Here is a 27,038-nt window from a genome sequence, read left to right as displayed (position 1 = left end):
TTCACCATGTCCAAAAATCTTGGAAGTGTATGAGCCATGATGACAATAATGGTTCAATAGTTTGTAGTAAATTATGACAATAATCATTGTGGGGGGGGGATCCCGTCAACAACATTCCTTTCTCATAACAAAACACCATGCCATATTTGTTATATTACTAATTACCTTCCTAATGCGTATTAAAATATAGTAAAATAGTTCCAGGAGTATGCATTTTCAGAAAAGAAAAAGAAGAAACAGTTTGTAAAAGAAAAAACAGTTTGTAAAACGTGAAATTGTTAAAGGTGTGTGCAAAATGACATAAAATACTGTCAAATAGGCTATAGTAGTTATAGGCTATGCGACTGACTGACTTAGAATAGAAATTAATTGAATGCAACTCAATAGTTTTGTTCAGAGCGTAATGACGTCTCTTTGCACTGCTCTTTAGTCAGGGCTGTAAAATGCATTACAATGTCAATGTCAACAAACCCTAAAGTAATGCATTTTTTGTTTGTTGTTTAATCCTTAGTGAGATAATATCACAATTATGATTATGGCTTTCTAAGTAAATAGTCATAGTGAGCAGCAAAAAAACAGTTTATTTTTGAAACGTTTGAACTTGTTGGCCTATTCATAATATTCAAGTTGACCACTTATTTCTAAAATAGCATATCCATGCCCCTTACCCGGATAGTTCTCACACCAATGTGAGATGAATATTTGTCATGGATACCGTAACACCATATGTCAGTTAATCACCAAACTATTAGCCCACAAAAACACTGATAAATTAATATTATCTTCTTACAAAAAACAGTTACCCCCCTATTTGTGCACATTTGATTTTCACCAAATGTATAAATGAACCTTTCATTTGAACAACGATAATCATACACATCACCTACAGGAAAGGTCTACATAATTGAATTCATTGCGCGTGCCCCGGGGCTAAATGAACAGAAAGCCGGGTAATTGTAGAAGTGAACGGCCTCGGCGGTAGACTGAGATTGATTAGATGTGGTGAGGGCGAGTTGAGCGTTTTTGGCAGAGTTGCTCGGGACACCAAGCTCGCAATACCCGGTGTCACTATTTGTTTTTAAAGCTGATGATTGAATGCGCTAGGTACCGCTTGAGAAGCCGAGGTCAGAGAAAGGTCAGGCGGGTCTGTCTGTGCAAAGTCTCGATGTGCGTGCAAACCGTTTGAAAGGCCCTGCTGCAAAGTTGTACATTTTGATGATTTTAATATTGGGTATTATGAATGAGTAGATGTTTAGTTAGAAATGATAAATATGCACAATGTTGGAACGGGTTGGAATGGTGTCCCGAGCTCGTGCTAACACCATGGATGCTTGCATGGAAGTTGGACAAGCTCTACGCAGAGACCGTGCCGTATAGGCCCTATAGATGCTATTTCCTCATGAAATGTGCAATATATTGGCTGTAGGGCCTATGTGGATGAACCACATAAGCCCTACGTATAGCCTACAACCCTTCAAACAGTATACGGTGGTTACGCATGATGCAGTACGCCTATATAATGTTCTATTCTTTCAAGAAATTCAGATTTGTTATATCTTCTATAACTTTGATTACATTTAAGTTTTGCTGAGGAATTGAAATAGATTTAGACGCAACATGATTCGACAGATCTAGGCTACTGCTCCTTTGACATATTTATTTTATGGTGGGACCCAGCTTGGTTAGTCTATATGTTTTGCACTTAATAGGTTTTTGGTATTGCATAAATAGCATCTTAGGCATATTCCATACTTGTATATAAAAACACACATTTCATGATGTTTTACTGAACAAAACGATTTCACGTTGTCCCATAAATGTCTATATTTAACGTTGTGTACTGATGCGTCAACTAGCCGGTTACACTATATTCTCCAGGGTGGATTCTAGGACTCATGGCAAATGCAGAGGTTTAATTTGAAATATAACTCTGAGAACATGCTCTCCAAAAATGTAGGCCTACTTGCGCTGAGACAGACAATTACGTACGGGTAGGCCTATAATTTAACAATGGGATAGGGAAGTATCTTTCAGTTCTCATTGTTCTGGCTATAACTTTTTGAGAATATTCCCCAAACACGGCACAAAAAAAAAAAGCAAGCTACTATGGTGAATGTGTGAAACTCAGAGGTAGCCTATTCTCCAATAAAAATACAAATAAATGGTATACCTTACTTATGTCCAGTTCATTACATACTGCAGCACACTATATTCTCCAGGGTGGATTCTAGGGTGGATTCTAGGACCATTACATACTGCAGCACACTACAGGACCATGGCCTACTCTCAGTTGAAAATATGGAAGAACTATTCTAAGGCATTTTACGCGTAATATCTATCTATCTAACGAACGGATATGCCTGTTATCTCTGTAAGGTGCATTGAGTTTTATTTAGGGATATTGTGATTCTTACAATATATTATCCATCTATTACTTCTTCCCCTTTTATTTATTTTTTACTACAAACTTGACTAGCCTATATTTCCAAGGAAGACAACTAGATGTCAATGTCCTCATACTGAAAACAATGATCACGTCAAGAGATTATTATTATATATATTGCGTAGGAGCACAATGTTTAACCAAATCTTCCTGGTCGGTACAAAAAATAATGACATTGGTAGGCTACTACAGTGTGTGCAACTATAATACGACTTTGGGACATTTCACACACGGTGTCTGGCTGTATATCCACAGATGCCAAGGGCACCATCCGGGAGATCGTGTTGCCAAAGGGTCTGGACCTCGACAGGCCAAAACGAACGCGGACATCATTCACCGCCGAGCAGCTCTACCGACTCGAGCTGGAGTTCCAGCGCTGCCAGTACGTAGTCGGCCGCGAGCGCACTGAGCTGGCGAGGCAGCTGAACCTGTCCGAAACACAAGTAAGAAACATACATAATTTGACAGTGTACGCCTATTTCTTCAGAAGTGGTGCGTTATCGATAATATATTGATATCCTATTGTGCCAATAAAGACAACTTGTATAGGTAACCTTGAGTCCCCATTGTAGGCCTATATATTAGATTGAAAGGTATGCTTTTTTTAAGGAAGGCTATCATGATAACTCATGTCACATTCTATAATGTCTCAAATGTTTTTACACCCAACTTTTGTCATGGAGATGCATCTACTAAGGAGAAAGCACGACGTGTACATCTAACATCATAACCAATGTCTTTTTTTGGAAACTCCAATGGTCATCATGATATAGGCTAGGATTTGCGCAAGGGCTCCATTCTTGGGTTCTATCCATGAGTCCATATTGTCAGTGCTGACTTTTCTTAGCGGGAATTCACAGTAGCTCCATCGCCAGACGTCTCATGTAAATAAACCAAACAACATAACCACCTCGATGCTTTCCAGTAAGTATTCAATACTAATAATAGCCTAATAATAATAACAGGTATTTGTGTTATTTAAACGTTTTTGTTGTAGATACCCGTGGGTTGTAGCCTATAAAACAAACATTAGTCTAGACAACAGTAACAAGGGACAGATGGATGTAGGCTAGGCTGCTATAGCCAGTGCCCTCCACATGAATGATTGAGCAAGGATGGAGAATAACACACAACATGGTGTGAAAGAATAGGGCCTCATTTGTTATGTCAACTGATGCATTACTTTGCCTCTGATCCAATTATACGAGTTATGTCTATATAACTAAACGAGTTACATGTCAAGATAACATCATTTCCACAATACATTTAGTAGGCTAGACCTAACGCAATGTGTCGTCCATAAATCCATTCCTGAAAATTAAAGATTGAAAGGGTTCGTGTGAATGAAACCACTTCTTAAATACGCTGTAGGCCCTATTGTCGAAAGGACCGTGTCCAATACCAAGTAGCCTCCAGTTAAACTGCATCTCCCTGACCACTGTTAAGAATCACCTTAATTCGCCACGTACATTTATATGTACCAGGACTTTGACCTGGTGAAATGGTGCTAACCACAAAACTGAATTTATACAGGCAGAATATCTAAACGAAGAATTTACACATAATCCACATATTCTATAGATACAGCAAAAACGGAACAATTACACATAGGCTAGCTGTAGCCAACATAGCTGATAAAAATTGAGAATTGTCCAGCGAATTGATAACCGCTACAGATCAATGGCAATGATGGAGAGGAGACGAGACGAGGAAAGGAAGCTAATACCTTTGGGACGCAAGCAGCCACATTCATGCAATGTTCTTCAGGGCATAGCAGTGGGAGGGGCCTATTTCGACCACTTGTTAGGGGAAAGAGAATGTATGGGGTATATAGGTTACTGGGTGGCAGCAATACATTGGTTCTAGGCCTACAGCCATTCTTTCAGATTGTTTAAAACTATAATAATCATATATTTCTATAGTCAATATTGTCAGTCATAATTTTGCACAGTAACCGAAAGGTTGCAAGATCGAATACCCGAGCTGAGAAGGTAAAAATCTGTCGTTCTGCCCCTGAACAAGGCAGTTAACCCACTGTTCCTAGGCCGTCATTGAAAATAAGAATTTGTTCTTTACTGACTTGCATAGTTAAATAAAGGTAAAAACAAAAAAATAATTAATCTGGAGGCTATTAAAAACAATACCCAGAAGGTGTTGGAGCATTTTAGAGCAATTTCTTGAAGCTGTGTCCATTGAAATTGTGAACTTCGTCTGCTAATATATTTTGCTTTGATTGTTTTGATCATTTACAACATTGAACAGTCCCAGGAGAAAATTTGCATATAAGCCCTAATCAACGAATTTAAAATAAAAAAATACCCCAAAAAACAAAGAACAACCACATTAGGCGATTAATCATTCTGTCATTTCTAAAAGCTTTCACTTTTTATGTTTCGGTGAAGTTCAATTTCAGAGTTTATATGTTCACTTTGTTCGAGTAGGCCTCGAGGCTCTTAGCTGTATCTTTATGAGTTGCTGCTATTCAAGGCTTTAAAACGAGTGATTTGATTTTCAGGTCCACTTACAGTGCGTTTTAAAGCATTGCCTTTTGAGAAGTTATTGCTTATCGGTTTTGAGAGCGAGTGGTCGTGAAATGTACGATTGAGCGTAGTAATAGCTTTTATGAATAATTTATAGTACTAACTCAGCTTAACTAAAGGCAACATTATACTTTGATGGTCAGAAACACGATTTTATCTTCAATTTCAGGAGGAGGTGAGAACTAAAATGCACATTTGGGAAAAAAATATACTCTGATTTCTGAGTGCGTTTTGGCAACCTCATTCGTATTCATCCTCTCCAAATATTTCCAGTCAGAGTCAAGTTCATTTTACAGCACCATGCAATACATTGTATCCACAATATTCTGATTCTGTAGTGTCCAAGCAGCCTCATAGGCCTGTTGGAGGGGAGGATGTTCACCTATTACTATTGTCAACATGTCTACTTTGGCATCCAAACAAACAATATATTTCGAAGTAAAGTCACACCAAGTTATCCAACTAAACAAAACGTTTAATGTTATATCTAGTGTCTAGCACAACATTCCAGTAAACTTCAACCCAAGGCTATCACAAATCCTATTTTTGCTGTTAGCTATGTAGATGTGGGCCTCTACATGGTTTGGTAACGGCAAAGAGTGTTTACATCAAACGTCTCTTCACTTAGCGCCTACTGAGACATGTAAATGCACACTCTCTCGTCGATTTCTTTCGATTAAAAAAAATCGGATGAAGTAGATATTACAAATGATTGAATTCATCAAATGCTATACTAGGTCCTACTTGATTTGTCAAGAGATAATAGCCTAATATCAAAATGTAATCGAGTAAATGTAATAGGCTCTTAGCCTGAACCTTAGTGCATCCAACAACGTAATAACATGTAGCCTAATTTAGCCAAGCATGTTTTGTGCTGTAACATATAGCTCAAATTGCTCAATTTAGACATTGGTAGGCCTATTTTATATTCCGTGTTACCAGCACGAAATCTCGGTCACGAAAGGCTTCATTGGGCTTAAAACATGTCGTTTTTATAATGTTTTTATAATGTTATCAAAGGCACACCTCAATGGGGGTTGACCTGTGATATTGCACACTCACTGGGCACGGACGTCAGTTCAACATCTAGTTTGATTTACATTTGGTTGAGTTGCCAACTAACGTGAATTCAACGTGAAATCAACAACTAAATGTCACTTAATTGGATTTACGTTAAAAGTTTAGTGAAACATATACGAAATTCCCTTATACGAAATGTCTTTATTGATGACTTTTTGCAAATCCAATCAGCATTCCAAATTGAATCGAACATCATCACATTCAATCATTTTTGTTGTTGCTGTGGTTGTTGTTGAAATGACTTGTGGGGAATGTGATGTCATTCACGTAAATAGTTTATTGTTCCAAAGTTGACGGATTCCTAAGCGCTAGTGTTTCGGGATATAGGCGTTGACAAAGATGTAACTCGAATATGTTTGGTCACTATCAAAATTCCACAGGCAACGAGCTACAGGCTGCATTTACATTTAGCCCAAATGTCATGAAAGATATATGATAATGTCCTTATTTTGCTGTTCGTTCACGTGATAGGCTAAACATCAAACGGTTTGTTTAGGTATAGGTATGACATGAATAAGCCATCCTTATAATAATAGCCTCATGTAAGACAACTTATTCAATGAGGTGCCAATGTGCTTTGGGCAACCTAAACAGTTTCGCAGTAAAAACAAAGTTAATATCCAGACCAGTTGTGCGTAAAAGCTTTGAGTTCACCAAGAGACACGGGCTTCATGAAAGCAAACTATTTGAGAGGGGATGAATAACATTTCAAGTAAAATCCTCCCTCACGCAGGAAACACCTCGCCTCTCCCCAGAGCCCAGCAGGTGGCTCCCCCTTCCCGCGTAACGCGGCGGGGAGCCCCGCACTCTTGGCACGCTATGGAGGTTGTCTTGGGATGTCTGCGCGGCTACTAAGTATCGCCTACGCCAGGTGCACCTTCCTAGCATGCTAAACGCCGCCGGTTCACAGGCACTGTAGGGGAGGAGACCTGTTACTTTAGCAGTTAGAGGAGTTACTTGAGCTCTGGTGAAAGTTTCTCATCATTTGCAAATCAGTATTCTAACATTTTTTTGAAACACGATAATTGAGACCAGCGAAGCATGAAGCATCCACTGACTTCACCAGTTATGTTTCAAAGACCTCTCCATTATGACAATTCATATTATATCAGGGGATACATTGATAAAGGCATGGTAATGGTTTTTCTATAGCTGCTATGACTGTGACTCCTCTTTTTCGGTTTAGCAGCACTGACTTACTCAGCTGGCAAAATACTAAAATTACATTTCTGGGTGGTTCTGATTCTGAATCCCAAATTTTGCTTGCTTGGTTTTCCTCAATTGTTTTCTCAGACCCTTGTTTTACATTTAAGCTTACAAGTATATTTTGGGTTGACCCTCGGTTAATACCTCCATACAATTTGGAGCCCTTTCATCCCGTCCACTTGCTTTCTCCTCCAATATTTAAACGTGATTCAATTACGTCTATCAATCCACCGAGTAGGCTTTTTCAGCTTGCTTGAAAAACACCATAGTCTAAGAGTGTGCCCGAAACAGCGACTTACTCCCTATATAAAGGGGCCCTACCCCATAGGGCTCTGTTTGAAAAATAATGCACTATATTCGAAATAGGGTGCCATTTCAGACACACAGTAGACAGGGTCTAATGATTATCTTTCACATCGAGAAATGTTAATGGCTTTCATTATGTTACCTTTTAATTTGAACTTGGCTGTACATAAGCTATACATTCTACAATGTGAGGAATGAAGATATCTTATTGGTGGGTGGTGGCCCTAGGAGGAATGGAGATGTCTTATTGGTGGGTGGTGGCCCTAGGAGGAATTGAGAGGTCTTATTGGTGGGTGGTGGCCCTAGGAGGAATGGAGAGGTCTTATTGGTGGGTGGTGGCCCTAGGAGGAATGGAGATGTCTTATTGGTGGGTGGTGGCCCTAGGAGGAATGGAGATGTCTTATTGGTGGGTGGTGGCCCTAGGAGGAATGGAGATGTCTTATTGGTGGGTGGTGGACCTAGGAGGAATGGAGATGTCTTATTGGTAAGTGGTGGCCCTAGGAGGAATGGAGATGTCTTATTGATAAGTGGTGGCCCTAGGAGGAATGGAGATGTCTTATTGGTGGGTGGTGGCCCTAGGAGGAATGGAGATGTCTTATTGGTGGGTGGTGGACCTAGGAGGAATGGAGATGTCTTATTGGTAAGTGGTGGCCCTAGGAGGAATGGAGATGTCTTATTGGTAAGTGGTGGCCCTAGGAGGAATGGAGATGTCTTATTGGTGGGTGGTGGACCTAGGAGGAATGGAGATGTCTTATTGGTAAGTGGTGGCCCTAGGAGGAATGGAGATGTCTTATTGGTAAGTGGTGGCCCTAGGAGGAATGGAGATGTCTTATTGATAAGTGGTGGCCCTAGGAGGAAGGAAGATGTCTTATTGGTAAGTGGTGGCCCTAGGAGGAATGGAGATGTCTTATTGGTAAGTGGTGGCCCTAGGAGGAATGGAGATGTCTTATTGATAAGTGGTGGCCCTAGGAGGAATGGAGATGTCTTATTGATAAGTGGTGGCCCTAGGAGGAAGGAAGATGTCTTATTGGTAAGTGGTGGCCCTAGGAGGAATGGAGATGTCTTATTGGTAAATGGTGGCCATGGTAGGACAACACTTTTAGCACCATTTACTGAAATGACTTTTCCCTCAGACTGAAATGATGGTCTAGACTGAAACAATTATGTTTTACAAAATACTTAAGCGAATGAGGGTTTATCTTTTTACTCTTGTTTAAATGATGACAAGATATCGTAATCTGTCACCTGACAGGCTCTCAACCCCTTTGGACATAAAGAAGTTGCGTCAACATAGTTTCCATGTTATTTCAACTTGACTATTATGTTATTTTATTGTTCAAAACTGGTTGGATTATGGGAAATGAGACAGTTATGCATATAGCTGCCCAGAAACCTCTCTTTACCTACCCAACACTCTTCCCATCCCAACTGAGTTTACCATCACCAGGGACCATTTTACTTACATTGCAATGTATCGATATATTGTTCTCTGCTGCCCATCTGTGGAAAAGCCATGGATTTAATGGTGGAAGGGGGTGTTTAAAACTGGTTTAATCCCGGGCTGGGACAAGTGGTAGAAGGCTAAGTGACAAAATGTTTTTACCGAGCAGCTATGGCCAAACATTTGGGTGTATTTTGATCTTTCAAGGCAGCAAAGCTTGCTAACATGCACAATCAGATGGGCCGTTTGAGCTGCTGGAAAACATCCACAACCATGTTTGTTTTAGAGACTTGTGTATGAAGTACAGTAAGTGCTTGTGTGTGTATTGTTGATCATGTCTAGAGTGGTATGCAACCTCCAACCCTGTATTCTGCAGAACTGAATGCAAGATAAAAACAGAGATATGAAATGCTGGAAACAAACTGTCGAAACAAGGGCTCATTTATTCTATGCTGTACTGACCCTAGATCTTCGCGCTTGAGAGAGAGAGATACAGAGGCAGAGGGACTGACAGATAGAGAGAGCAGAGACCCAGAGAGTGGATCTGATCCTAATCTTACTAAAGCCCTGTGAGGAGATAGGATCGAGGACATATTAAAAAGATGCATAACACCTCTGTTTTGAAACATCAGCTTGTCCGAATCCTATACACACAGACATCCCTACTAATACCTTCTCTGCTGACAAACATCCCTCTGTCACTTCTCCTTCTGGGGAGCTCAGCTCTTTAGACCTGACCCACAGTAACCGTCTTAGTGCACCACGGGTACATGAGTGGCCATATGTGTGCAGGGGCCAGGAGTTTTCCCTAGCCACGTTGAATAACCGGACCAGGGATAACTCCAGGGCCTATGTAAAGTTTCCATATATACTGTAGTACAGTGTCTCTCTTCTTTTTTTTGAAACAGCAGCAGTTGGGCTTCTAGAGCAGGTTTTGGGGTCAGTTGGAGTTGAAAGCAGTCAAACCGGGAAGCAAACTGAAATTTGCAATTCAATAATTTAAAGAAGGGTATATAGTTTTAATGACCTCATTTTGGGATTTTCAAATTTGTATTTGTATTTATTACGGATTCTTCCTGGGGTCCAGCAAAAAAAAGCATTAATACATTAACAAAAATAATAAAAAATTCAATATCATCATAACAGATTTCACAACATATTAAGTGTGTCCCCTCAGGCCTCTACTCTACTACCATATATTTATAACACTAAATCTATGTGTACATGTGTGTATAGTGCGTTTCTTATCGCGTGTTTGTATGCATGTGTCTTTGCTTTTTGTTGCTTCACAGCCCCCGCTGTATTTGTATCTGTTTTTGAAATCTAATTTTAATGCTGGCATGAGTTACTTGATGTGGAATAGAGTTTCATCTAGTCATGACTCTTTGTAGTACCGTGCACCTCCCATAGTCTGTTCTGGACTTGGGGATTGTGAATAGACCTTTGGTTGTCATGTCTTGTGGGGTATGCATGGGTGTCAGAGCTGTGTGCCAGTAGTTCAAACAGACAACTCGGTGCATTCAATATATCAATACCTCTCACAAATACAAGTAGTGATGAAGTCAATCTCTCCTCCACTTTGAGCCAGGAGAGATTGACATGCTTATTATTAAGGTTAGCTCTCTGTGTACATCCAAGGGCCAGCCGTGCTGCCCTGTTCTGAGCCAATTGCAATTTTCCTAAGTCTTTTTTTGTGGCACCTGATAACAGGATTGAACAGTAGTCCAGGTGCAACAAAACTAGGGCCTGTAGGACTTGTTTTGTTGACAAAGCAGAGCAGCACTTTTTTTACGGACAGACTTCTCCCCATCTAAGATACCATTGTATCAATATTTTTAGAACATTACAGTTTTTTACAATCCAGGGTTACACCAAACAGTTTAGTATCCTCAACTTGCTCAATGTCCACATTATTTATTACAAGATTTAATTGAGGTTTCGGGTTTAGTGAATGATTTGTCCCAAGTACAATGCTTATAGTTTTTGAAATATTTTGGGGAACGCATGGCTCTTGACTTTCGCCTCTCCCGAGTTCGAACAAGAGTTGCAGCAATGGGACAAGACTGCCAATTAGATATCATGAAATTGGGGAGAAAAAAAGGGTTAAAATACGAAAAATACAAAAAACCTGAGATTCTTCACATATACTAGTCTGTGCTGTTGTCACTCATTTATTGCTTTGCTGTCGGGACTTTCATTTGTTGCCTTGGGCTATCACCAAGGATGCAAAAAGCAGGGGTCTGAGTGTGTGTGTCTCTCTCTCTCTCTCCTTTCTCTCTCGGACTCTGTCTCTCTCTGTGTGTGTATGTATGTATGTACATAGTATGTGGACACCTGCTTGTCGAACATCTCATTCCAAAATCATGGTCATTAATATGGATTTGCCACTCTTTTGGGAAGGCTTTCCACTAGATGTTGGAACATTGCTGCTGCGACTTGCTTCCATTCAGGCACAAGAGCAATAGTGAGGTTGGGCACGGATGTTGGGTGATTAGGCCTGGCTCGCAGTGTGCGTTCCAATTAATCCCAAAGGTGTTCAATGGGGTTGAGGTCAGGGCTCTGTGCAGACCAGTCAAGTTCTTCCACATCAATCTTGACAAACCATTTCTGTATGGACCTCACTTTGTCCACATGGGTATTGTCATGCTGAAACAGGAAAAGGCCTTACCCAAACTGTTGACACTAAATTGGAAGCATAGAATCGTCTAAAATGTTATTGTATGCTGTAGCGTTAAGATTTCCCTTAAGGAACTAAAGGGCCTAGTCCAAACCATGAAAAACAGCCCCAGACCATTATTCCTCATCCACCAAACTTTACTGTTGGCACTTTGCATTGGGACAGGAAGTGTTCTCCTGGCATCTGCCAAACCCAGATTTGTCCGTCGGACTACCAGATGGTGAAACATGATGTATCACTCCAGAGAACGCTTTTCCACTGCTCCAAAGTTCAATGGTGGCGAGCTTTACATCAATCCAGCATTGCGCATGGTGATCTTAGGCTTGTATGCGGCTGCTCGGCCATGGAAACCCATTTCATGAAGCTCTCGACAAACAGCGATTTTGCTGACATTGCTTCCAGAGACAGTTTGGAGCTTGGTAGTGAGTGTTGCAACTGAGGACAGATGATTTTTACGTGATATGCGCTTCAGCACTCTGCGGTCCCGTTCTCTGAGCTTGTGTTGTCTACCACTTTGTGGCTGAGCCGTTGTTGCTCCTAGACGTTTCCACTTCACAACAGCCAATGATGGTGCCATGTTGAAAGTCACTGAGCTCTTCAGTACGGGGCCATTCTACTGTCAATGTTTGTCTATGGAGATTGAATGGTGGTGTGCTCGATTTTATACACCTGATAGCAACGGCGGTGGCTGAAATAGACGAATCCACTAATTTGAAGGGACGTCCACATACTTTTGGCCATGTAGTGTATGTGTGTGTGTGTATCTGAATGTCTTTCGCTGTGCATTGTTCTCAGTAACTCCCAGACATTGTCTGGCTAGTCGTCTGGAGCGCGGAGGGCACAGGGCATTACGTAGTCCTACAGATGTAGGAGAATGAGAGCGAGGACGAGACAGAGGCAGGGATTGTATAAAAGCTGAAAGAGTAGGACACATTTTTAGGAAGGAAGGGAGACAGACAGACGTGGGCCTAAACCAGTTACAAATGTTGTTGCATTGTCTATTCATTGCCGGGCTATTCATTATTTTAAAAGTGTGATCAAGAGTTTAAGGAATTTTATGTCCAGTGATGTCCTACTCGGGCCTTGTACAGTCTCAGGTTGTAAAACTGACGTTCGACACATTTGACACAACGTTGTGATACAACTGATATTTTTTTTGTGATACATCAGAGATATTATCTGCACAGAAAACGTTTACACAGCCATTGTTTGGTGTCTCCAAAACGCTTTTGTAATGTATATTCTTTTGGTGCAACAAATCTCTTTTGAAGGATGTGTGTGTGCATGTGTGCAAGGCCTTCATTTCATCCACCGGGAAATAGCATAACGCAATTATCTCATTGGATTAGCAAGAACAACAAGCCGAATTGGTTTATCTAAACCTTGACATCATAGGACCTTAGGACGAAGGGCTTGGCCCACCCCCGGGCTGGGGGGGGGTGGGCGGGATGGGGAGGGGGACAGAGCACGGAGCAGAGGGCCTAATAATAGTCCCAAGTGCTTTTGCGCTAAGGAGGATTAGGGAGCTACATCTACCAGTGAGTGGCTAAGATGGGGTCGACCCTTGGCTGAACCTGCCTGGACATGTGTTTCAGTAATGCAAAGGAGGGATTGAGGGAGGGAGGGACGAGGGCAAAGGAGCAAGGGCACGAGGGCGAGAGGATGAGCAGGTGAAAAAAGGTGAAAAAGATGACGCGATAGGGGGTAGGAGATATAGGGGGTAGGAGATATAGGGGGTAAGAGTTAGAAATTGAAACTGGGGCCGTGTTTGGATGAGGTCCCAGGTGTTAGAACAGAACGTGGGATTGGAGATAGAGAGAGAAGGGCTGTGAAGGAAAAGGAACATTTGTCATATTCACCCATGTACAATGTTACCGTACCGTTTCCATAGAGAACATTTTGTAATTGCTACCATACAGTATTCTTATAGGAAATAAAGTCATTGTTACCATAGAGTTTCCCTATAGAAAAGGGCCATACAGTCATACAGTTTTGCTATAGAAAACGAAGTCATTGTACTCCTAGACCAAGGCCAGGCGGTCTGATGTTCATCACATGTGTAGGATCAGCGGGGTCGCGGGGGAACATTGAGCCTCTTCCAGGGTCACAGAAAGTGTTCGAAATATTGTCAGCAGGTGTCCGTCCTGCTTAATGGAGCCAGGCTTTTCCACCCCACAGACTCTCTTTTAAGAGATTAACTAGCTTCTCACTAGTACACCCAATTATTGGGTCACAACTACAGCCTTTAGTAGCTTTATAGGGCATTGATAAAGCCTTCATAAGAACTATATGGAGGCTTAGAAACAAAGTCATCCTACCCAAAGGGTGATAAAAGTGTTACCACATTTTGGCCAGCCTAATCCTTTATATATGTATTTTTATAGCATTACATTTTCTAATGAATCATTCTGATGTGTAGGTTTGATGTCTTCATTAGACACAATCAGAACGCTTCATGACACCGGTTATCTGTCTGCATGTATAGCCAGCCGGTGTTGCGTTGCTGATGTGACTGTAAATAGTGTGACATCCATCTCTTGAGCTGCTTCAGTTCGGTAGACTCACATATGGACTCCCAGTTGACCTTTGCCCTGGGTTAGTTAGCCCTAGCAGGTGGCTCAAACTAACACCACTCCATCCCTGCTTATTTTCTGCTTGTGTTGTTGTGGTTTGGCAGTGTTTAGTACTAGTGGACTCAGGACTATCCAGCTCTGTCCTGCACACTCTGTTTGGCCTTACCTGCTCTACTCTAACCCTTGTGTTGTGAGATGGAGTGTGTAGTAGTGGACACAGGCCTACTACCCTGTAGCAGTCCAGCTATCCAGAATGTTCTGCTTTTACTCTCTCCTCTCCTACCTCTGTTCTAACCACCCCTGCCCAGCCTTGCTCTGCCCTGGCTGTGCCCTTGCTGTGCCCTGGCTGTGCCCTGGCTGTGCCCAAGCAGAGCAGAGAGCAGAGGGGAGCGGGAGAGCTGCAGGGCAAATTCAGGTCATTGCCAGGCCAGCTCTCCCCCTCTCTCTCTCTGTAATCTCTGCCCTAGCTCTGAACCCTGGATCTCATTAGGATGGATTTATTTCCAATAGTGTATTTGTACGAGAGGGTAGAGATTTGTTTTCTTTCTCTTTTCATAATTCCCCCCCCCTTCCCTTCCGTAGTAGTCCCCTGTAAACCCCAGGGTTTTTCCTCAAGCGGACGACTATGAACGGCCCGGCCCCCTCCAGCCTCCCCGCATCTCAGTCCCTGGCTAAGCCACGCCCTACCGAGGAGGCGGAGAGCGGTGATTGTGGGTTTTCACCCAATGGGGAGGCATTAGGGACACAAGACTCCATCTGAGGTTTTGGTTTGAGAAACCCTGGTGTGGGAAGTGGTGTTTTTTTAGCTTAGGCAGATGCACTATATACATAAAGAGGGTTAAGACGAGACAGAGACTATGTGGATTGAGGCCCATGTCTTTACTCTAAGTCTAAGATGTGGCATCAGTGTCCTTCTCAGCGGGGGAAGATCCCTTCCCAATCTCATTATACACATACTAATGGAACCGCTGAGACGACGGTGACCTGAAGTCCTGAGACTTAACTAACCACCAGGACCGCAGGTGTAAACAACAGTTTTATTCAGGGTTGTGGTCAATTCCATTTCAGGTCAATTTAGAAATGTAACTGAATTCCAATTCCACACTTTCCTGATTTGAATAGCATTGAAGAGAATTGGAATTTCAGTTTACTTCCTGAATTGACTGGAATTGAAATGGAATGCACCCCAACCCTGTAAACAACAGTTCTATCATATAGCTTTCACCTGTCCAGTCAGACTCTTTTAACCAAGTTAATATTTTTCTTGATTCTACCTCCGTTGTCCTCCTCCTAGAGTGTCGGAATATTTCCCCTCTCTCTTCAAGGTTACCAGAGATTATGTGTGTGAGTAAATGTTAAAGAGAGAGAGTTGTGGTGGGGACTGGGGAGGTTTCTGTCCTGTGGTTGCCATCGGTTGCATGTCTTATATACATATGACCTCTCTGTGACTGCTGTGTGTGATGTGAATGCAGCAGCTCAGCCCTTGGTCGTATTGTGTTGTGTGTGTCCTGTACTTGTCATGCTGCTGCTAATCATATAGGTTAGCTAGGTCCTACTCATCATTGATGCTTTCCAAATGGAACCCTATTCTCTAGTGCACTATATAAGGAGTAGGTTGCCCTTGGAACGCAACCCACGATAGCCCCTCCTCCGTGTGTAGGCTAGGCTATACGGCGTGTGCACTGACTTGAGAGATGGCATGTTCAAAGCCACATCCTTACATTATTCTGCCTGACTGTCAAATCAGCAAATTGTTGTGAAACATTAATAATATTACATGAACACTTTATGGTGTCTAGCTGCAAAATGGAAGCCGCTTGGTGCTCAGTCTGCTGTACCAATGGCCATATCCCCCTTTTAGCTGGATTAGATAGCAGGGTTCTCAAAATAAACAGGCGATGCGTTGATGGACGCAGAGCATGTGAATACTATGCAGGGGTGTCATGTACCCCAAAAATCTGAGGGGGGCAGAAAGTATGAGGATGGCTGTGGGGTTGGAGAATTTAGCATTTTTCAAATACCCGAAACAGCTTTTTTTCCTGCAATCTAGAGCCATAATAATAAAGATATATACACTACTGTTCAAAAGTTTGAGGTCACTTAGAACTGTTCTTGTTTTTGAATGAAAAGCAATTTTCTGTCCATTAAAATAACACCAAATTGATCAGAAATACAGTGTAGACAATGTTAATGTTGTAAATGACTATTGTAGCTGGAAACTGCAGATTTTTTTATGGAATATCTACATAGGCATACAGAGGCCCATTATCAGCAACCATCACTCCTGTGTTCCAATGGCACGTTGTGTTAGCTAATACAAGTTTATAATTTTAAAAGGCTAATTGATCATTAGAAAATCATTTTGCAATTATGTTAGCACAGCTGAAAACTGTTCTGATTAAAGAAGCAATAAAACTAGCCTTCTTTAGAGTAGTTGAGTATTTGGAGCATCAGCATTTTGTGGGTTCGATTACAGGCTCAAAACCTTTCTTCTGTAACTCGTCAGTCTATTCTTGTTCTGAGGAATGAAGGCTATTCCATGTGAGAAATTGTAAAGAAATAGAAGATCTCCTACAACGCTGTGTACTACTCCCTTCACAGAACAGCGCAAACTGGCTTTAACCAGAATAGAAAGAGGAGTGGGAGGCCCCGGTGCACAACTGAGCAAGAGGACAAGTACATTAGAGTGTCTAGTTTGAGAAACAGACGCCTCACAAGTCCTCAACTGGCAGCTTCATTAAATAGTACCCGCAAAACACCAGTCTCAACGTCAACAGTGAAGAGGCGTCTCCAGGATCCTGGCCCTCTAGGCAGAGTTGCAAAGAAAAAGCCATATCTCAGACTGGCCAATAAAAAGAAAAGATTAAGATGGGCAAAATAACAGAAACTGGACAGAGGAACTCTGCCTGGAAGGCCAGCATCCCGGAGTCGCCTCTTCACTGTTGACGCTAAGACTGGTGAGAGAGGGAGAGAATTAGAGGGAGCGTACTTAAATTTACACAGGACGCCAGATAAGACAGGAGAATTACACCAGATATAACAGACTGTCCCCAGCACATAGACTTTTTATAGTATAGATACTGGAGGCTGAGGGGGGGGGGGGGGGGGGGTCAGGAGACACTGTGGGGGATGTCAACAGACCAACTTACTACCCTGAGACAAGGCTGAGTATAGCCTACGAAGATCTCCTCCATTGCACGAGTTGCATGTTCAATAATAATTGTTAACATGATTTTTTTAAATAAAATCCTACATGTGTAAGATCCCTCAATAGAGTTGTGAATTTCAAGCACAGATTCAACCACAAAGACCAGGGAGGTTTTTCAATGCCTCGCAACGATTTGCACCGATTGGTAGATGTGTAAATATAAAAACATAGACGCTGAATATCCCTTTGAGCACGGTGAAGTTATTCATTAGGATTTGGATGGTGTATCAATACTCCCAGTCACTATAAAGATAGAGGCCTCCTTCCCAACTCAGTTGCTGGAGAATAAGGAAATGATGGTGATTTTAAAACAGTTAGAGTTTAATGGTTTTGATCATGAGAAAACTGAGGATGGATAGGCAACATTGTAATTACTCCACAATATTAACCCAAATGACAGTGAAAAGAACGAGGCCTGTAGGGAATAAAAATATTCCAATACATGCCTCGTGTTTGCGTGATCTTTTTGTCCTGAATACAAAGCGTTATGTTTGGGGCAAATTCTTATACAACAAATCACAGGTTCCTGACAGGTCACCTATTGGATGGTGTCATGACAGGTCACCCATTGAATGGTGTCATGAGCAATACAATTCACCAGGCGAAACTTGATCAAAAATATGAATAACAGCTGCCTGGCGGCGCCACAATCACCACTAGCACGGGGGAGCATGGGGAGTGACGCTTGGAGCAAGACCTACAACAAAAAACAATGACAGCTCTGAACGCAGGGCGAACTATGTTTAGGTCAGGCGCCACTTAAAGGCACTGCATGGTCAATCCGACGTCCCTATTGGCCGTGCAGCATTTGCGGTGATATGGTCAGGGCATTCATACTTCTTGCGCTTCGCCGAGCAGAGCTCTTGTCAAGGAGGTGAGTTTGTGTTTATACAGGACCTCCCGCCCTCACCTACCGTCAACCAATCATGCAAGTGCGGAGCTACACGGAGCCCTCCGCATTGTTACAACATTTGAGAGGCGCACGGCGACGTGGCATAGAGCATCAATTAGGCCTGCGTCACACCATCCATAAAGCGCCTCCGACCACATTTTCGGATCAAACATAAATTGTCTCAAAGAGTTGGCTCCGACCAGAGCGCTGCAGCTCAGACCTTCGCTGTTTGGACCGACAGCCTGCGTCTTGTGCTCCTGCTCCAGGTTATAAAAGGAGGCAGAGGGCGAAAACTGCAACAAAAGAGAGAGCATAGTTAGGGGATGCTCCAATCACAGGAGGAGGGTGACTCAAAAAAAAGTTTGTACAATTAAGCATAGACCACCTCCAAGTCACAGCACAATCAGAAATCAATCAGAAATATATTAAGGCCAATCATTTGTGAGAGCATGCAAAGATCGGTGATAATTCAATTCATAGGCGAGTTAAAGTCCACCCTATGACGTGTGTCTGAGCAAAAGCATCTGATCTCCCCTGACCCCCCTTTCCCTGTGTATTGTGTGTGTGGCACATGCCTTGCCCCCCCTTACAACTCTACAGTTCCACACACACACGCTATACATTAAAGCACTCGCGCATCAATGAAACATCCAGAAACAAGGACAGTCAATGTTCAGTGAGCTACCCTCACGAATGGCACGCTGTGTGCTGTGTAGAGAAGTTGACTGTGTAGCCTTGTCTACCTATCACAGCACAGCACAACAATTCACTTTGTCCTTGCTTAGACTCTCAGTCGAAACAGGTTTAGGAAACACCAGCCCTTCCCTTCAAAGCTATTGCTGTGCTTATAGTTTTGTCATACTTGGGAAATGTGTTGTATACTTTGCACTCGTAGACAAAAAACAGATTCACTAACTAACTTTCACTGGCTGACAAGGTCCCCATTCCATTCCAATCGCACACGGACTCCTCCCCCCAGTCTCTATCAGGCACCTTAGTGAGAGAGATGAGGGTAAAACCATCCAATCGTGGTCAAACCCAGTCAGGAAAACAACAGTGTTGATCCAATGAGGTGTACTTGGGATTGCCTTTGTATGTATGATGCTTGTGTCTGTGGGTGTATGGATGGCGAGGCACTTTTGTATCGTGTGTCACCAACGTGTGCATACTGTGGGCATATCATGTGCTTTACCTTATCCTCCACTGAAAGCCTGTCCTTGGTAACTCTCTCAATTTGGAGCTGCCTTCTTGACAAAGACTCCCTTGAAAATGTGATCTTTTACATCTCAATGGGACTTCTGGATTAAAGTTTCATTAACAGAATGAACTGAAATCCAGTGATGGCTAAGATGATCGGTGAGAAAGAGTCTGGGGCGACCTAGCAGTTAAGAGCTTTGAGCCAGTAACCAAAAGGTCGCTGATTCGAATCCCTCAGCCAACTAGGTAAAAAATGTGTCAATGTTCCCTTGAGCAAGGCCCTTAACCCCAACTGCTCTGGATAATGACAAAATATAATGTGTTTGTATGGTTTTAACGGCACATAAGTAAGAGTTATTATTTACCCTGTTGTCAGCTGTTTTAGTGAACCAAACCATTTCATTAATAAAACCATGTTTTAACCCTTTAGCATTTCTCTCCCTTCTTCTGTCCTTCCAGGTCAAAGTGTGGTTTCAGAACCGTCGTACCAAGCAGAAGAAAGACACAACCAAAGACTCTGACAAGCGCTCCTCCTCCACCTCCGAGTCGCTGGCCACCTGTAACATCCTGCGCCTCCTTGAGCAGGGGCGCCTCCTCTCCGCCCAGCCCCCTAACCCCCTACTGGGCACCCACCACCCAGGAAACGGCTCTCTTTTGGGCAGCCCCGGAGGCTCCTCCTCCTCGCCGGGTAGCAGCACACCACCGAGAAATGGCGTTCATGGGATGGGCGGGACTTTCGGGCTGTCGTTGCCCTCCCTGGGTGGGACTCCGCCCTCGTCGCGTCTGGGCGTGCCGCCGTCGCACTCACTGTGCTTCTCCATGCCACTGCTAGGGGGTGCTCATCATGAACTGGCATCCGGGTATGGGTGCGGATCCTCTGCGTTCGAACCCTACATGCGGCTGGACAGGATCTCCAAGGATGGCGATCTGACTGGGAAGAAGACAGTTTCCTAAGGGGCGGCTACTTGGGGTTTTGGGATGGGGTTGGGATGACTCCCCCCTCTCTCCCTCCATCTGGTCTACCACCACCTATCCGCACACCAACATTGTTGTCCGTCGTTGGTTGGATCACCAACATCATTGTCCAAGATTGGCTGACAAGGATGGACAGACAGACAGCTGGGTGGAGGTGCACCTCAGAAGGAGCAGGGCTATCCTTGCGCAGCCGTGTTGTGTCATTGGTTGCACCCTGTACCCACCCGTTCTCCAGCTACTTGCTACTGAATATCGTCTATAGATTACATTACAAGGAGTGCAACCAGTTACCCCTTCAATACATTACATACTTCCCAGCAAAATCATCATGTGTGGCAGCTTTCTGCCAGAACGTTCTAAGTAAAATAATCATACACTTTAGCAGTTTCTAATATTAGTTCGTATTGTATAGTGTCCAACACTGATTTCTGTAAATTCTTTATTTGGTTGGTTCTGTGTGTGTTTTAAAATGTGGACAAATGGTGTGTAAACTAAAGCTAGTCTTAGGTCAAATCCATGCTAAGAAATATAAAAAGAAAAGGTACAGGGGATATGTCCTTGCCAAAGTAATGGGTTAGCGATAGCGCTGTTAGCTTCATCTCTGCTCTGCGCTACACCCTCACATTGTTTTGTCGTACAATTAACTGGAGTAAATTCGAGGTCAACCTGATGAGCTTGACCCACTGACCTTTTATCCCCTCCCATGACATGAACTCTTGATATGTAATTCACCAGTGAAGCAGTATCACTTTGCCCGCAGTATGCGTTACCATTGGCTACAGAGACTACTCTCTAGTTTAAAGCAAGCAGGTTACCCTGACGACCCCGTTCAGATAATCTCAGAATGTTTTGGAACACAAAGGGTTTATCATCATGGGGGGGTGGGGGATTTGTATTTGTTTTTAGTGTACATAAAATGCAACCCATCTATCCGGTACGTATACTACCGCATCACCTGGTATTCACCACTCATTCTCTTGTGGTTGAATGTTGATCACCTAGGTTTGGTGCACAGACACAGACAGACAGACACAGACAGACAGACACAGACAGACACACACAGACAGACACACACAGACAGACACACACAGACAGACACACACAGACAGACACACACAGACAGACACACAGACACACAGACACACAGACAGACAATTCCTACTTAACCGGTCCATATCAATACTTCTCCTTATCTCATGGAACTCTGTGTGTGATGTTCTGATAGGTCAACACACACAGGATGCAGTACGCGTCATTGCTTTTTAACTGTTTTTAATGTAAATGTTTTCTCAGATTGGTACTTTCAAAGCCACTTGCTTCTTTTTCCCTTCTCTTGTTGTTATTATTTAAATGGTATTTGGCTATTCCCTCCCAGACACTCTCCTGTGCACAAGACTCATCCAATGTTTGATTTCCATTAATTTACCTTTGATATAAAGCACTTTATGTTCCTAGAAGCTTTTTCAATTTTTCTCCCTTTTTTTTCTGGTTGAAAGTTTGTTCTCATGAAAGTTATTTGAGATCTTGAGATATCAGATATTCACAGGTTGTATCACAAATGGCACCCTTTTCCCAATATAGTGCACTACTAATCCTCCCTACAGTCACTCTCCCATAGGTACAGTTTTAAATGCAATGGATTCGGACTACCCACTACCCATTGACGTGGCACGTAGCAGCCTATTGCATGGAGTGTTGGGCTAGTAACTCAAAGGTTGGTAGATCAAATCCCCAAGCTAAAAATCTGTCGTTCTGCCCCTGAACAAGGCAGTTAACCCACTGTTCCTAGGCCGTCATTGTAAATAAGAATTTGTTCTTAACTGACTTGTCTGGTCAAATTAAAAAGACAGCTTAAGAGTTAGTTACAGGTTCTGGATTCAGTTGTTGAACATACACAAGCAGGAGGACACATGTTTTGATTTGGCCCAAAGAGACCTGAAGCTCTGAGCCGTATTGACTGTGACCAGACAACTTTCTTCCCTATGCTCTGGCCATTCATATTTGAATTCCCTAAGTCATATCTGCTTGCTTTTAAGGTCAGTTGACTCTCTTCATGGAGTCACACTAGGCCACATAGATAGGGGGCTCAAGATGGCTCTATCTCTTCTTCTCGGGAGGTCCCTGGTTGCTACATGATGACATCAATAAAAAATGGCCAACCTCATCTTCACAAATAAACGCTGAGGTAGTCTACAGTGTTTGGTCGTAATTTTCTCATGTTAAGCCTAACGTTTATTAGGGATACACCGATATTACGTTTTTGGCCGATACCGATATCAAATATTTTCTTTGCCAAAAAACCCGATACCGATAACCGATATTTAACATTTTAGCGGCCTTTGAAGCATTCTTGTACAGTTAAATAGTTTAAACACACACACACACACACTAACCAAAAAGTTATTTTGTTGGCATTTACGTATGTCCCCATTAACAGTAAAACATAATCAAAACCTATTTCTTTCACTTACCTGCTGTGCTGTTTCATTGTTCGTTTGTTCAGTCGTTTCATGCTCAACCAGGATTTCATCATACATGTCAAGCAGTGAAGTTTCAGCTCCGTCTGTCCGTCAGTGGCCTCTCTTCCTCGGTGGGCGCTGTCACTGTGTCCGTTTCCATCTTGTCCAGCTGTGTATGTAACATTTCACGTAAACCCTGTTTCTTGTCTGCGTCGAAGTAGCGGTCCTTGTATCTAGCATCGAGCATGGTGGCGACACAGTAAAGAGCCTCCGAGAGAATAACACCGAATGGCTTGTTCACAGCCTCTAGTAGAGGACTTTTTCAAGTTTTAACCCCACGGTCCGTGTCAGCAGTTTTGTTGAGCAGGAGTTTCAATGCCATGACAGAGGGTATCACGTCTGCTGCAGACGCAGTTGATGAGCTCATTTCTCCAGTCAGTTGTTCGAATGGCGCTAGGAGTGTGTTCATGTTTCAAACATGTTCTCAAATGCCATTGAAATGGCAGCAGCGGTATGAGAACCAGCCCATTCTTGAGCATGCAATATGGCTTTCCTCAGTACGAAATCCTTGTTGACCCACGGTGCTGTCAGACTGAGCATGCTCATGGGGCTGACATGTCTGGTCCAAATGTCAGTTATGACGCTAATAGCAGTGACGCCCATAGTAAGTAGCTCATCGATGTGCATTTCAACGATACAGTGTAACTCCGGTAGGGCTACGTCTGAAAAATACCACCTACTTGGTAGTGTGTACCGGGGCTCGAGGTGCTCGACCAGTCGGGGAAAGCCAACATCATCCACGACAGAGAACTGCATTGAATTCCATTATCTTGGCGTTAATGGATTTCGCCTTTGAGTTGTCTCGCTGAAATGTTCCTACTCTACTGACTGCTCGACTTGTTTAGTTGTTGAAAGTGTGCGCTTGTTTTTTTTTCTCCGCTCAACGTCTGGAGGGTGATGCACTTTCAAATGAGTAATTAGGTCTGTGGTATTGAACGATTTCACTCTCTCCCCTCCTCGGGAAATAATAGCGGTGTAAATATCTTCCTTTGAAACACCAAAATAGATCCACACAGCAGACATTGTGGGCTCGGTTAGGAGCGCTGTGTTGCACGTGTAGCGCTGTATTTTTCGTGGCGTCATTACATCATCTACCTACGTTATATAGGTATGCACGTCATCTACCTACGTTATATAGGTATGCACATCATCTACCTACGTTATATAGGTATGCACGTCATCTACCTACGTTATATAGGTATGCACGTCATCTACCTACGTTATATAGGTATGCACGTCATCTACCTACGTTATATAGGTATGCACGTCAGCTTTGACATCGGTTTTGTGTTAAACTAGACATCGGTCCGATGCTGATGTTGGCATCTTTGGCTAATATCGGCTGATTCCGATATGCTTACCGATATATCGTGCATCCCTAATGTTTATGTTTCACGAAGCTAGAGGCCTGCAGTGTCGCAGTGCTGCTATATAGAATGCTGGCTGGCGGCAATAATGTATTTACTTGTTCAGTAATTAAAGTGGGAACTTCAAACATTGAAGATTGTAAAATGAACAGCATACTAACCAGTAACCAATCATTGTTTGAATATACAACTGTCCTGTTAGGTCTATAGCCTACCTTGTGCTCTCTTGCAGCTTGGGTAAAAAGTTTGTGCTGCTTAAAACCAGTGTATTGTTGAGCATTAATAGAATCAGTCCACCGTCAAAACAATAGCTTACTAGGGATTGTTTCATTATGCAGACTAGCCTACTAATAGCTCAATGTGGTCTCAGAGCATTTCATATTGTTTTGTACGTAAAACCAAGACATTCCATTTTTTTAACTTAGGCAAGTCAGTTAATAACAAATTCTTATTTACAATGACTGCCTACCCCGGACAATGCTGGGTCAATTGTGCTCCGTCCTATGGGACTCCCAAACACAGCCAGATGTGATACAGCCTGGATTCAAACCAGGGACTGTAGGGATGCCTCTTGCACTAAGACGCAGTGCCTTAGGCCGCTGCCCCACTCAGGAGTCAATTTAGCATGATATGTTATGTTTGGTATGTATTAATTCGTGGATGTCCATCATCCATTTAATATGTTACAAATTACACATTGTTACAAATACTAATTTGTTGTAACTGTTAGCTAGTACTAGGGGTTATTTAAAAAAAATGTTATTTAATTAACTAGGCAAGTCATTTAAGAACAAAATGTTATTTACAGTGACACCCTACCAGGGAACAGTGGGTTAACTGCCTTATTCAGGGGCAGAACAACATATTTTTACCTTGTCAGCTCAGGGATTCAATCCAGCAACCTTTACAGTTACTGGCCCAATGCACTAACCACTAGGCTACCTGCCACCCCAGTTAGGGTTAGGGGAAGGGTTAGCTAAAAGGGTTAGGGTTAGGAGAAGGGTTAGCTAAAATGGTTAGGGTTAGGAGAAGGGTTAGCTAAAAGGGTTAGGGTTAGGAGAAGGGTTAGCTAAAAGGGTTAGGGTTAGGAGAAGGGTTAGCTAAAATGGTTAGGGTTAGGAGAAGGGTTAGCTAAAATGGTTATGGTTAGGAGAAGGGTTAGCTAAAATGGTTAGGGTTAGGAGAAGGGTTAGCTAAGATGGTTAGGGTTAGGAGAAGGGTTAGCTAACATGCTAAGTAGTTGCGAAGTAGAAAAAAGTTCTGAAATTGTCCGTGATGAGAAATGAACACACACAACCTTTGCGTTGCTGACGTTCACATTATGCACTAACCTAACCACACCCGCTTCATTTGTGCCTTAAGTAACCTTCTATCTTATGCAACCGTCCATACCAAATGTAACATATCATACTAATTTGAGTGTTCTGGATTTACATGTACTATGTTACTTCCAGTCTATGAGACCAGTATGTAAAGCTAAATACAGTATTTAGCTGGTAACCTATTTATGTTACACATTGGAACTCGGACTACACGCGGACGGGCAATCCGTCTCATCACTCGTAGGCTTACCAGTTATTCACAGAAGGTGGGTTGCTCTCATAAAATTTGATTTGAACATCGCTGGGTCTCTGGCAGTCGTCAGCTTGGTTTTTGGGGGGAGAGAAGGAGGAGAAACAAGACCGGCACGCTCACTAGAGGAACTGTCACTATTCTCGAGGGGAGGAAGAAGTAGAGGAGGAGCAAGGCTACTGTCATTGCTGGGCCCAGGCAGTGAGGTCTCTGTCGGGACTGGGAGGCTGCTAGTGCTAGCTAGCTCCTGCATAAGTAGGTCTACTAGCTTCCACCTGCGATGGTGTTTCATCAGTCGAGGGCGAGGTGGTAGCTTTGCTAATGTGCTGTGCTTGACTTGGTCAGGAGCTCACCGGAGATGAGCACCAGCACCTCAAATCTTCTACCGCTAGAGCTCCTGTTCCTCTTATAGAATATTAGCTCAAAGGTATTGTGGAGCTACTGTACCTAGATATAAACAGTACCGGCACCCATTTCAGTCCAATTCAAGCACTGGTTATCTTCTGTAATTTGTCATGAGCTTGATAAGATCAAGCTTTTTTGCACTCTTTTTGTGCACCACTCGTTCTTGCTTTTTGTTTATCCATCTTGAACAATGAACTCACTCTATGACCTGGAGAGTGAGCGCTGCGGGGGGTTCCACTAAGCCAATGTCCCTTTTTCGTTGCCGTAGTGTAGCACCGATTTGGGTCTTGTAGTTGTGGAAACGTCTTTGTTTGTGTCTTGTTGCCGTGGTTCTACTGGGGCTGTTGTTGAACACTGTTTTTTTTCAATAGGCAACATCCATAATTCAAACCGTCCTCCATCAAATATTGAAGGGAGAGATGGACCTGAGATGCAGGCAGGCAGAGAGCAAGCAACTTAGCTTCAAACTTCTACTACTCGGCTAGCTTCGCACCACTACTACTCGGCTCAACTGGCTCTGTCTCACGTTACAATTAGACATTCATCCATGTTTCTAAAACATCACATTTTGCAGTTGTTGCAAACTTCACATTTCTAAGTGTTTAAGGTTAAGTTTAGGCATTAACTTTGGGTTTTT

At 42.8% G+C, this 27,038-nt stretch overlaps 1 protein-coding gene and 1 long non-coding RNA gene across 2 annotated transcripts in view; one reads left to right on the top strand and one right to left on the bottom strand.

Annotated features, from left to right (window-relative positions):
• Positions 1 to 21,995, top strand: part of vax2 (ventral anterior homeobox 2) — a 24,109-nt gene extending 2,114 nt beyond the window's left edge. Inside the window, exons 2-3 of the mRNA XM_021577849.2 lie at positions 2,699 to 2,886; positions 20,023 to 21,995. Coding sequence (XP_021433524.2) covers positions 2,699 to 2,886; positions 20,023 to 20,517 — 683 coding nt within the window. The 3' untranslated portion in view covers positions 20,518 to 21,995. The remainder of the gene's footprint in view (positions 1 to 2,698; positions 2,887 to 20,022) is intronic.
• On the bottom strand, positions 17,775 to 27,038 carry LOC110500464. Its single transcript, XR_002470111.2, has 2 exons — positions 25,997 to 27,038; positions 17,775 to 18,659 (listed from the first exon to the last, which is right to left on the bottom strand). It is a non-coding gene; the product is annotated as an uncharacterized LOC110500464 (long non-coding RNA).

Source organism: Oncorhynchus mykiss, chromosome 21 (assembly GCF_013265735.2).
Source record: "Oncorhynchus mykiss isolate Arlee chromosome 21, USDA_OmykA_1.1, whole genome shotgun sequence".
NCBI lineage: Eukaryota > Metazoa > Chordata > Actinopteri > Salmoniformes > Salmonidae > Oncorhynchus > Oncorhynchus mykiss.
This window is presented reverse-complemented; position numbering and strand designations above follow the sequence as displayed.